Source organism: Labrus mixtus, chromosome 6, assembly GCF_963584025.1.
Source record: "Labrus mixtus chromosome 6, fLabMix1.1, whole genome shotgun sequence".
Taxonomy (NCBI): Eukaryota; Metazoa; Chordata; class Actinopteri; order Labriformes; family Labridae; genus Labrus; species Labrus mixtus.
In genome coordinates, this window is record NC_083617.1 from 14,374,273 (window position 1) to 14,387,149 (window position 12,877).

General features: G+C 38.0%; 1 protein-coding gene across 27 annotated transcripts in view; it reads right to left on the reverse strand.

Annotated features, from left to right (window-relative positions):
- Positions 1 to 12,877, reverse strand: part of camk2g2 (calcium/calmodulin-dependent protein kinase (CaM kinase) II gamma 2) — a 60,306-nt gene that overhangs the window by 11,974 nt on the left and 35,455 nt on the right. For 8 of the 27 annotated variants that reach the window (XM_061040139.1, XM_061040143.1, XM_061040138.1 and 5 more), the window contains exons 7-15: positions 12,333 to 12,435; positions 11,743 to 11,826; positions 11,497 to 11,591; positions 10,419 to 10,541; positions 10,068 to 10,151; positions 9,848 to 9,890; positions 8,904 to 8,963; positions 5,734 to 5,774; positions 2,129 to 2,209 (exon numbers count right to left, since the gene is read on the reverse strand). In XM_061040139.1, the coding sequence (XP_060896122.1) occupies positions 2,129 to 2,209; positions 5,734 to 5,774; positions 8,904 to 8,963; positions 9,848 to 9,890; positions 10,068 to 10,151; positions 10,419 to 10,541; positions 11,497 to 11,591; positions 11,743 to 11,826; positions 12,333 to 12,435 (714 nt within the window). Of the gene's footprint in view, positions 1 to 2,128; positions 2,210 to 4,885; positions 4,919 to 5,733; positions 5,775 to 8,903; positions 8,964 to 9,847; positions 9,891 to 10,067; positions 10,152 to 10,418; positions 10,542 to 11,496; positions 11,592 to 11,742; positions 11,827 to 12,332; positions 12,436 to 12,877 lie in introns of all 27 variants that reach the window. The other 19 variants (XM_061040144.1, XM_061040141.1, XM_061040160.1 and 16 more) reach the window with 5 other exon arrangements.

Consider the following 12,877-nt stretch of genomic DNA (forward strand, 5'->3'; position numbering starts at 1 on the left):
CAACAACCAGGGCCAAGACTAAGGAGGAGGTTCTTCAAGCGATTGTTTGCAGGGCTTCAATTTGGCCCTTAAAATGCAGGCTTAATTAGGCTTAATGCAGATGTTACGCAACCTTTATATCACTTTGAAGTTGCATTTACTCTCTCCCAATGGCTGCAAGATGATGTTGTAGATACTCTTAGCATAACGTTTTAATGTGCTGTTAAAGTTGCTGTCCAGTGATAATACTATCAAATGTTCCACACTGGTAGGGCTCCTGTCTGTGGATGGATCAAACACGATTTCACCCCAGGATACTGGGGTTAAACTCCTGTTTTTAACCAATACTGAAATTATTTATTTTAGAATTGTACTTGTTGTGGGTGTATGTTAGATACATAAAATAACATAGTCAATTTGTAAGAATTATACCCCAACAGTGATTTCTTCCTGGAGCCAAAAAGAGGTTATGTTGAGAGTCTCAAACTCTGGTTTTCATTAGAAAGCTTTTCCATTTTATATTGGTGCAGCAGGAATCTACAAGTACAAAACGGATGCTAAAGGGTATCTACAGAGTCATACTTTGAGAGTAGGGCCAATGACAAGCGATTGTGTTTTATATGTAAAGGGTGAGAGAGTCACATATTTAACCATTTCAACATATGAATGTGTATCGCTTTTGTTACTCAGGTAGAAGTTGGAGGTCTTGATATATTCAATTTAATCACAAAAGGATCTGAAACAAGACCCAGCTTGAAAGTTTTCATCATTTTCTTTTTTAAAGATTAACTGTCACTACAATTTTCTAAAAGACCTTAATGACAGTGTTGCTGATGTCGGCATGTTTTGGCAAAAAAAGCTTCCAAAGTAGATTACAGTTGTGATACATTAAGGCTCCCTTGTCCTCATCCTAAACTGTGACCCTTTCCCAGAAACATTCAGCACAAAGCGATTCAAGAGCACCAAGTACTGCATTGTTTGGAAAAACAAATCCACAGTAGTACTTTAAGTTAGTCACTCACATGCTCAAGTTCCCATTCGAATTTAAATATTGGACTTCCACGAACTACACCCGTAGAAAATGCAGCCCCATCAAAGAATGATTAGCTCATGGGGAATTTTGTTTTGATGTTATTCTTTTTGACATTTTTAGCCTACAGAAATTGGAGATAGCATAAGAAGTTGTGATTTATTTCTAAACGACTGAAATACTGAGTGGCAGACAGAATTTATTTTCCACCCTTCTAGGGAAAAGCAATCCTTGCAATGCCTTACTTCAATGTTCCCAGTTTTGCTAGTTCATCTAGCTTACTGGCATTTCATGATTTACAGAATTGGTAATATGAAGTGTGGGCGTAATGGGAATCTATTTAAGTTTCTCAGAGAGTAACATGAGAAGATTGCTACCTCTCTAATGGTTGTAAGCACTTTGGTGTGTTTTATCCCCATATGGCCCAATCACGTGACATGTATTAACACAAGGGCTGCATCCTCATACCACAGGGGTCTCTCTGTTACTCATCCACTCCAGCTCATGTTTTACCCAGAAGTCCTCATCATAAAAAAATCTAATAAAAAGCCATTTCTTAATGGCTTACAATTGATGTAGCAGATGTTAAGACGTTGAGTTTCCAAGCTCAGTCTTAGAGAAATTGCAGAAACCCTGTTCCTTTCCAAAGACGACACATCAACAAATCTCAGGTGACGCATTTAAACACACAAAGGAGTTGTCAAGACTTGGCTGAGCAGAACTTGATTGAAGTGTCCGCTGTTATATCGCAAAATGAAAGTCATTTGTCATCCTGTCAGTGTTGTTCGCTGGGTAAAAATATATACGTGTGTGGCCGCAATACGTCTGGGTAAAACACAAGCCAGGAGAGACGCTGTAGGGCTCGAACCAGCAATTCAATTTCAGAGTTGTCAAATCCACCGCCAACATCACAGTTTGTGTTCAATACAGAAGCAAAGAGGCAGAGGATGAAGAACGAGAGAGAGAGAGAGAGAGAGAGAGAGAGAGGGGATGAAGTACTGAGAAGATTTCACTAAACATGGGATATGACAAAAGGATGAGGTGACAGAACTAAACACTGAAAAGATGAAATGATGCCATATAAAGCAAAGTGAGAGAAAACAAATAGAGATGAGGTACCATTGGTGCTGTAGATGACATGCTGCTGTCTTTGGTGCTGCTGCTGCTTACTACACTGTTATTACTGTTGTTCCCCTGTGACTGGGGCAAAGAAACACAACACAGAATGACTCCCACTGCTCCCATAGAGCAACCTATGTGAGTCCAAGTGGAGATCAGGTATGTGGCCATTACACGGCCAATATGAACGAGTAGAAGTCAGCGAGAGGAGTTCAATACTTAACATATTTATTTTAACATCTGTGTCAATAATCTGCTCCTTTCCGCTCTGTGCAGTTGTTAGTTTATACTCTTGATTGCCTTCTATAGACATAGATTAAAAATGATCTCTCTAATCTGCAACACGATCCTTATTAGTGTAGCTACCTAACTTTATAACTGGTTTATGTGACATGAGATATTTTATTTCTCTTGTAAAGCTGTCCACGGAGCGGGGTTGAATAACTCTTTAAGTCTCACATCCTGATATATGCCCGTACTTAGTGTCTAAAACTATTGCAGACAATGTAGACCGTAAAAAAGTAGAAATACACAAAAGTTAGTCAGCAAATACATTTTTAAAACAACAAACATGATATAAAAGTGGATTTCAAGAATTCACTAGCACTTTTAAAGTAGAGCAATTAAAATCAGCGGGGAAAGAGAGAAATCACAGATTTTGTATCTTGTAACAGGCACGATGGTCGACTATTCCTGGCAGCAACATAGCTAAAGCATGTGTAACCGAGTCTGTCGTTCATTTTGTAATTGTTTCCAGTTCAGGTCTGTGCATGCAGTGAAAGGCCTTGATGACAAGTTCTTCTGTAATTGAGGACGAGTGTGTGTGTGTGTGTGTGACAAAACACAGTTTGAACTGGACTCTGCCTCGGGCTGACCGAAGGGAAAAAAGCAAGAGGCGCTTGGAGAATGCAAATCAGTTCTCTTAAAAGGAAGTTAAGAGGTGTGAACAGATTGATTGCATCCACAAAAGGTTAGGAGCAAAGTGCTGGGAGCTTTTTGGCTGTTTTTCTGCAACTTCAAAATGAGGGAATCTCCAACAGTTGAAAGTATTTTGGTAGTCTCTGAGACAAATCAGAACTATCTTCTGACAGAATTACTAATGTACACCACAGAGAGCACAGAGCAAAATTACAGGGAAACATTTCACTTACATTATACAAAGTTTTACTAAATCAGTCTTTGTTGTGTGAATCAGATTTACTGGAAGTATTTCACAAATGACCAATCCATACATGGCAACTATTTACAACAATTTCAGAGCTATCTTAATGATATAGATTTTTTGTTTTTTTGTGCATACACAGGGATCTTTTTGTTAAGAGAAATCTTAGAATGTATTTGTGTTTCAGAGGTTGAGCCAAACTACCTTTTTTAACAACACAAGATCTTTCTGAAAAATTGCTTCAGTAGTCTGAGTGTTTTCCCCAACAGCTACAGAAAAAGTTGTTTACAAGAAATGAAATCTTTAAAGAAGCGTGGTATTTATAGCTGGGTATCAAACACAAACTCAGTACCAGCTGAAACGTGTACACAGTTCCTCTCCCCAACACTTTCTTGATACCAGTAATTAAACTCATCTTTAGGATAATAAAGCACTTCAACTGACCTATTGATGCTGCAGGAGTGAGTCTGAAAGTTAAGATGATTCATCATCTCTGCAGTCAGTGGGCTTATTAAATAGTTTTTATGTTAGATGACTGAAATAATCTCTTTGGTCTATGACTTATAATACATCAGTTAATATGCAACTCGTGGATTTCTTACGAAAGGTGGTTTCTAACCAGTAACTTAAAGAGACTTTAGAGGTTGTTGTTAAGAACAGAACAGTTGAGAGCTAAGTGGTGGGTATGCTAAAGTCTGTGTCCTTTTTTTTTTTTTATAGCCGTACTCTTCTTTACATCTGATTAAAAGTATGAAATAGAATCATGAAAATTGTGTCATTTGTTGTGATTATCTGTTTGAATCTTGTGTTTTGCCAGAGCTTATTCTGCTGCAATAGTCCAAAAGAAGAAACCAAATCTATGTGATTTTATATTGAGAGAACCAAGGAGATGCTCACTTCTAGATGTGAATGAACCGTGGAAACTCTTTTTTTTTTTTAATGATAAAAAAACACAAGTTTAAATATTTAAAAATATCATCCAAAATTCTAAATTAAATACAGATATCACCTTTTAAATTCAAAATAGTATTTCTTAATAACTTGATATTCACTGCATGTGTTATAAAGTGTGAAATATCTTTGAGTCCTTGACTGCCTGTAGTTCAAAGTAGATTATCTGCAGATGACCAAGACAGCTGTTTTTTTTTATACAGGAAAGGGAAAAATAGGAATAATGATGACACAATAAATATGAAATAATTAAAAAAGGGAACGATTGGTTTTGATGTTTATGGTGGTTATACATTCTCTTACTCCTGTAACCAGTGTTCCTGTTCTTACCCCATCACATCAGAAGAAGGTAACTTTTGTCAATGTGAATGTGTTTGTGTCACTCGTCGAGAGCTGAAATGGTTTTGGTGGCGCTTATGGCAGAAGGGGATGTAAAGATGTTGGATGGAGTTGGAGAATCCAACATGTACAGTATTGAACAAGACAGAAACTGTCATGGCCGACGCCTCAAGCATCTCTGCCCAGTGGGGGAAAAAAAAAAGAAACAGAGAGGAGGGAGGGGAGGAACGGAGGGGGATATACTCAGAAAGATGAAGAGAAGAGACCCATGAAAAAACAAACAAAAACGACGGAACAGATCTCACCATCAAACAAACACTTGAGCTGGACTTCCTTTTCTGACAGATAGCAACGGAAAGGAGGAGGAAAAATAAGGGTTCATCGGGAAACAAGGAGCTAATCAGAACAGGAGAAGTGAAGCTGTAAGATCGATCCCAGAAAGAGAGAAAAACTAAAAAGCTGCACAAGGATGAAACGAAGATGAGAAAAAGGGATACTAAAAGGGCTTCAGAGGACCATTAAGAAACAGTAGGCAAAAAAACAAAACAATAAAAGGAGTTATTTTTTTTACAGGATAACTGAACATTTTGAGGGGAAAAAATGGTTATGCAATGTATTTCAATAATATTCTGGTCTTGTTTTTGGGGAGATTTATTAATTGATCAAGCTACTGTATGTGTTGTTTTGGCCCTTGTTGATCAGGGTGCTTCACTGCATGCATTGACACGGACTGTCCAAAGAAAACTGTCAAAGAAAAATGAGCGCCAAGACATAGTTGTAGCTCAAATCAAAGAGAGAGAAAAACCTGGTGGTTAAAATAAAGACAACATTTTAAAGGCTTTTGGTCGTATTATTTCCCTTCATTTAACTTTGACCTCATACCGCAATTAACTGCTAAACATAAGTAAGCTGCTACTTTGTTTTTTTCCCTTATTTTTCTATAATAATCTATTTCCCTGAGCAAATCAAAAAACATGTGAAAGACAGTAGATATGCTAAAAAAAAGAGCATACTGCTTTTCATACACTTCTATGATCAAAGAAACGGGTTAAGAGAGAGGACGTGGGGTGAGAGACAGTAGAAGACAGGAGAGGAAGACAGTTGATAAGTTAGACAGTCTAGTTAAAAATCCCTCATTTAAGAGGGAGCTTACCTTCACTCCGTCCGACTTTTTGTTTAGTAAGGTTTTGCATGCTGGAAGAAGGAGAGAAAAGATGGTGAGGACACAGTTTTAGATGCTGCCTTTTGCATGCTCATGGTGTTGAAGAAACTTCAGTTTGATTTTCTACAGCCAAAATACACCTCATTTTTTGATAGACATTACAAAAACGTTTAACTAAATCTATTTCAGCCAAAAACACAGAAAAAAACAGAAAATTAAATATATATACAAGTAAAAATGTATAGCAAGTCTAATGTTTGACATAGTTATTAACTAAAAAAAAAAGAGCTTTGAGGAGAGTAGCATTCACAGCTTTGAGAGCTGATGCCAAACCACCAAATATAAAAAAAGAATTGAAAACTTCAAAGTATTTCTCCTAAAAAAAAGTAATCAAGTAAATACATTTAGAAATGCATTCCCTGTACTTACATTTTAAATTATTTTAAAATATTACACCGTTTTACTTCTCACACATTAATCTTAAATTAAATGATTTATTTGACTTTTGATCTACTTTTTCATTTGTAAAATATTTATCAGTTACAGTTTCAGCAACAAACATTCAAAGTAGATCAAACAAAACATTAGAATACATTGATCTACATTGATTGATCAGTGGGCAATCCTTCTAATGAAGCCTCACAGGAGCAAATATGACTGGATGAATAAAAATAGAAACATAAATGAGCTACTAAAACAACCTGTTGTTAGTGTCTTAGTGTAAACTAACTGTACTTTTTTTTTCAGTGTGATACAGCTAACATTGTCAAATGTGGTTGACTAGCAGAAAATAATGAGACAAAAAAACCAAACACTGTTTACTGTAATAAAACATGTTCAGTGTACAAGAAACTTTGTGTTCCCCTATGTTCACACATCATCTGCATGCATTCATAGTTTGACCACATCAAAAATTGGAATTAAAAACAACAGGGCACTGAAGGAAAATGTCCACAAGCATGCACACACAAACAAAGACATATTGCACATATAAAACATATACCGGTAGTTATTATGTATTGAAACACTCAGATTGGTGTTAGTCATGTTCCAGTCATCCTCCCTTACCTTCCATTTATAAAGTAAGAAGGAGGGCAATAAAAGGCAAGGAAACTGTCGTGTTTAATATCTGCAGCTCAACTGAAAACACTATTACAAGTGAAGACACAAACACCTGTCAGGTTTATCTTCTGTTAAAGATATTTGTTGACAGAGGTGGTGGGTTCATGCAGTGAAGGTGGCATGCAGCATCGACTTCACGGTGTCACTTTAGCCGATGAGTTTACTACCAACAGTTATGAGACCGTTCAGAAACCTATCACCGTTACCTAACAACCATATCCTTCACTGTACATTATGCCATCATCATTATGGTCAGAGAGTGAAGAAAAAAATCAGAGATTAAAAAGATATCCGTCACAGCAACTTATCATTGTACCATCCCAATCAATCAATCCAACCGTAACTCCTGTGAGAACGCACTTTAAGGAAGCAGTTCGCTCGTCACATGACCGCCATTTACCTTTAAAGGGCTCAGTATGACAAACACCAGCTGTCGAACAGGGGAACGACACATGAAAAATCCTACTAACAGGGATTACTGAGATCAATGTGTTGGACAGCAGGAAGATGTTGTGCTTGTCTGGTTGTCAGTTAGAAATGGGCAGTAAGACAACACTAGTTCAAGGCTCGGTAAGAGTGGGAAATTGTAAGCCTTTCAAAACTATAAAGCAAACACTCAACAGAATAAGGATTCCCTTTAATGTAAAGTGTTAGATTAAATGCTTGAAGTGGTAAAGGTCATGATAGTAAGGGGGTAATGGCAATACATTGGATGATGAAGCTGAGACATTGCGTTTTGTTTTTTTGACAGAAAAGTTTTTACTCTACAGTTGTGTTTAATTGGTACTTAAATATTTCAAAATATTGTATTTAATTGCTAAAAGTTAAGTCATTGTTGGTTCTCCTTTATTTCACCTCTTTCTTCTTAATAAAAACGTCTTAGTATCTTACCCTCATTCACTGCATAGAGTGCATCTATCTTTGAATACCTATGGCTGATATGTTTGTGTTCTATATGATTAATTGTCATTTATATAATTGAAAATGTCTTTATACTTGTCCTATTTGGATCTCTTGTTATGTGTTGTACTGCATGATGAGGAACCCAATGGAAAACATTGGTCTCAATATCGAGTTGTTTAACCGCAAGACTTTATTTGGTTTTCACTACTTGCCATGGATGCTTTCAGAAAATCTAAGAAAAAGGTCTTGGAGTAAGCTCCCTTAAATTCAGTGTTTTAAAGGTCTGAGGGGATGTGGTTTGAGATGCTGTTTGACACTCATGCCAGCACTTAGTTTGAAGCATAGTGACACTTTTAGGTTTTCAGTGGCTTTGTTTGTTCACACAAAAACAACAGAACAGGCAGGAGAGAGGAGACAGAAAAAAACAAAGATAACACAGTGCACTTTACATTCTGTTTATCCAGCTTCCCATGCAGTTAGGCATACTGTGCTGTACGCTCGTACACATGCTGGCGTTAGTGCCAGAGCCATGCGGTTGGAAGGTTGCGATCACAGGCAGGCATCGACTGGGCATCTGAATATTGTGGGTACAGACCAGTTCAAAGGAGGAAAACTGGGAGTTATATGGAGGTTGAATGTTGATGTGTCCATTTCCATTTGTAGTATAAAAGGTTAAACATCTTCTGCACCAGAAGAAAAAGATATGCGGCCTGTTGTGTTAATGCAGAGAGGTGTAAACAGAGCCTTGTTAGGTGGCAGCTGCAGCACTTAGATGGAGGTCAGAGGGTCATGCTGGGTGTCAGTTAAATGGCTGTTGTGTTCAACAGGAAATTAAATAGCCTGTCCTGAAGAGGAGCTCAGTTCATTAGAGCATCAAAACATGCTGCAGTGCTGAAAGGTTAAAAACTGAGCTGTTTGTGGTTTCTATTTAAATGTTTATTTGTGTGTGTGTGTGTGTGTGTGTGTGTGTGTGTGTGTGTGTGTAGGATGCCCCAGTGCAATGACAACCATTCAAAAGTGTTTCATCACTGTGCAGTAGCAGCAGGCACGAGGTGGAGAGTTTCAAGCGGCAGGTTCAATAGCTTGAGTTTGAAGTTGGCAGTGCCCGACTCCAACACCCCCTCGGGCACACGTACCTTCCTGTGCCATTGTGGCCGTGCTGGTGGTAGCGGCAGGGCTGGTATGCTGCCGTCCCACTATTGGACAGAGAGGGATTCAATGTGGAGGCATAGGTGGGTCAAGAGCCTCACTGAAGCTGGATAGCCTCCAATAAACTCCAGCGTTTCAGACAAGAATCACATAGATCTGGAAAGTGTTTGGTTGAAGATGGCATACTGATCCTGTGCCATCTAAGGAATTGACCATGTGATACCTATGGTCATTTTATTAGGATGAAGTGAAGCACTGCAGTAGACGGGATATCCTCTAAGCAACACACAAAAAAACCTGCATCCCTATTTTTAAAATCTAATTTCAAAGAACACTTCCTTGCCTATAGTTATGCATAAAAACATTTGGAGTTTTGCCCCGTCTTGATTCTTCAGTCTTGACAGATCCTGAACATTAGAAAGCGGATGGCTGTTAACCACGGGAGCTTGTTATGCTTCCACTAAATCATATAAACACAGGGCAAATAGCATTATCCATTAACTTGCTAGGCCATCATCATGCCTGCAAATTGGGTGTTCAAATTGAAGTGCACTGCGTTTCAGTGATCGAACTACTTACAAGGTGGAAAATCAGAGCAGCCAAGAAGGCTGACGAGCAAATGTGGACAGGACTACAATTTTGTGGTTAAGAAAATTAGATTCAGGCTGAAGAAAGTATTGATCGCAGACAGGAAGTAAAGCCGAAGACAATCAGTAATGTCTGTTCCTTGACCTGCATGAGAGATCAGACCAGGGAGAGGTGCACCTGTCTTTCTTGTTGGAATGACAGAAGATAACTTTTTTTTACACAAACCCCTTTTCTTTCTATATACCCAGCTGGTTTATTGTGTTGCATCTCTCGTTGTTTAGAGTCAAAGGAACAAATGTTATTGTCATCTATGTTATATGATTTGTATCACTGCGAAGCTCACCTGAAAAGTTCCTGGACACCAGCATTGTTGTGAGGATAGCTCCCTAGAGGGACAAAATAAAGCAACATCACAGGGATTTGTGTGCCGAGTCAGAAATCCATGTTGTAATGATTTCCAGTTTAGGTCTTAGCATGCGATGATGACAAGTTTATCTCTAATCGAGGACAACAGCATGTGTGTGTGTGTGTGTGTGTGTGTAGAAGTATGTGTCCACACTCACTTTCAGTTTCCTCCTGGCGTTAAACTTGCGCAGACACTCCACAGTCTCCTGACGGTGCATCATGGAGGCCACAGTGGAGCGTTGCTGTATGCAGAGGAGAGGAAATCACAATATCTATGAATTCACTGCTTTTACTCCTATTTGATCAAATACAATGAAACGTCCTGATAATACAACTTCATCTTGTTTTTTTGTTTTGTTTTTCAGCTAAATCAATCATTTTGACATAATGACATCACTATAATAACATAATTCCTCGTTGGTCGAGACAAACATATACAGATGTTTTTCTTTTTTAATGCTGGGGGGAAAAAGTGATTTGAAAAGCGGAAGAAGACAAGTGTGACTTACGCAGACCCAGGGATGCTTGATGGCCTGGTCGGCAGTGATCCGCTTGGCAGGGTTAATGGTTAACATCTGATTGATCAGATTCTTGGCCTCAGGGGTCACTGTGTCCCACTCCGGAGAAGGAAACTGAAGAAGGAAAATAAAAAGGATGTTAAGGATATAAAAAAAGAGATAACCAAGCAGTATTTCTGCCACCCTTTTCCCCGTCCTTAGGGCAGTCCTGTGGCTCAGTGGTAGAGTCAGTCGTCTCTCAACCCCAAGTTGCTCCCTCTGCTTCGTCAGCGACATATGAATGTGTACAAATGGAATTAGTAATACTAATGGACAATTTACATTGCAGCCTCTGCCAGCAGTGTGTGAATTGGTACAGTAAGTGTGACCTGTATTGTAAAAGCTGCTTTGAGTAGTCAGAAGACTAGAAAAGCTCACGTCCATTTACCATAAACCATTTTATTGAAGTAGCATTAAAAAAGTTTCTGCTAAAAATAAACGCTAGCAGGATGTACTTCATACATAGTCAGCATGATCACTTCCATAAAGGGTTGAAAAAAGAGATTGAAGGTATCTGTATGACTTACCCATGCTTGTCACAGTTACTTCATAACAATGCTCATAATATGCACATTCATTAGATGTGGTTGCTTCCAGTTATGGATATTATTATGGGTGATAGATTCTTATCTCCCAGAGTACTTTGACAAGCTCTGATAAATAAGCCCACTGCTCACTGATAGTTCATCACTAATGTCTTATCTCAAGGTTTTGAGTTTTATATAAGCTCTACAGCCTAACGATATGAAAATGTTGTGTGTTCAGCACCTGTTGGGAGCTGAGGTACAGAGCTTTTCTTGCACGTAATTACCGTTTTAAAAATTCTTAAACAAAACTTTCCCCATTAAACAAGGCTCCATGGGTTTGGGAGGTTACGTCAGAAGCCTGCAATATCTGCTGTGACACAAAAAAATGCAAACCAAATGCTGAGTGTGGGCCATATCACACCTCAGAACGTGTTCTTCAACTGAACTTTGTTAAGTTGCCCCTGTCCTGAAGGTGACCACATGATGATGATGTAAGTACTCACATCATAAGCACCAGCCTTGATTTGTTGGTACAATTTATGTTGATCCTCGTCCCAGAAGGGAGGGTAGCCCACCAACAAGATGTACAGTATCACACCTGCAATACACACAGAACCCATGTAAGCACATGTATAGAAATACTATACATAAAAAGCATTTATAGTGTAGTTTCAGGGAAATGTTTTTCCTATTCATTAGTAGGTATCATATAAAAAAATAAGACAGAAAGTGAAATTTGAAAAACTGACCACATGCCCATATGTCCACTGGTTTGCCGTAAGGATCCTTTCTCAACACCTCTGGTGATAGATACCCTGGAGTTCCTGCAAAACCTGCAAATAAATCATTGTACCATTATTGAATTTCATCAATTCAGTGAAAACTGTCCTTTTAAAGTAATAATCACATTGATTATTCTTTCAGAATACACAATAATATGAGCAGTGTAACAAAGATAGTGTTTGTATTTAGTCCTGATTTTAATATAGAATTAAAATAGTAATTTCAAAACTCCACATGGTTGTTCAAAATGCAACAATTTTAAAAGACTTACTGTAACACACAGTTTACATCACTTAGACAGCTTTAGTGAAAGTTTGTCACATATAAACTTCATTCAGGACTATTCAGACATTCTCATACATGTATACACTTATTCATCACTTCTCTCTTCAACAGTATTAACATTTTATCATTATGTGCTGAAAGACAAACTGTTGCTGTTCTCATATCAATTTAATACTTTACTTTCTCAATCAGTGCTGTTGGGTTTCTTGCAGAAGGAAACACTGTGGGATGACTAAAGAGAAGATTTTCAGTTCAAGTAGAAATGTCTTACCAAACCATGCCTGTTGGTCTCCCTGCACCTCAATGGCTAGACCAAAGTCAGCAAGCTTCACTGCTGCTCCCTTCATCTTACTGGCCAGGAGAAGATTCTCTGGCTGCAACACAGAGGAAAAGAGCTTTTTAGAAAGACATTTCTTACTCAGGTTGAAACTTGGGACTATTGTCAATATTAAGCTTTCTGTCTTTTTTACAGTAAAAAAAAAAAACAAACTATGAAATTGTGTCTATCTTAAATTCAAAGTCTATAAAACAGCACAAGCAAAGGAAAAGCAAATCATACAATTGAAGAAATTTCATGTTATGTTTTAATCATCAAATTAATAAACAATAAGTTATAATCAATCATTTAAAAGAAACAGTTTGTTCAATGTGTGCTCGTGCATACTTATAAAGAAATACAATCTATTTAAATATATTTAAGGGTAAAAGAAATCATCTTGTACCCTGCTTCAAGACATGTTCAACACGTCTGCATGACTGGATGAGTTGCAGGACCTGATCACATCTACTGTAATGAGGCATGATTTCGTCAAACAG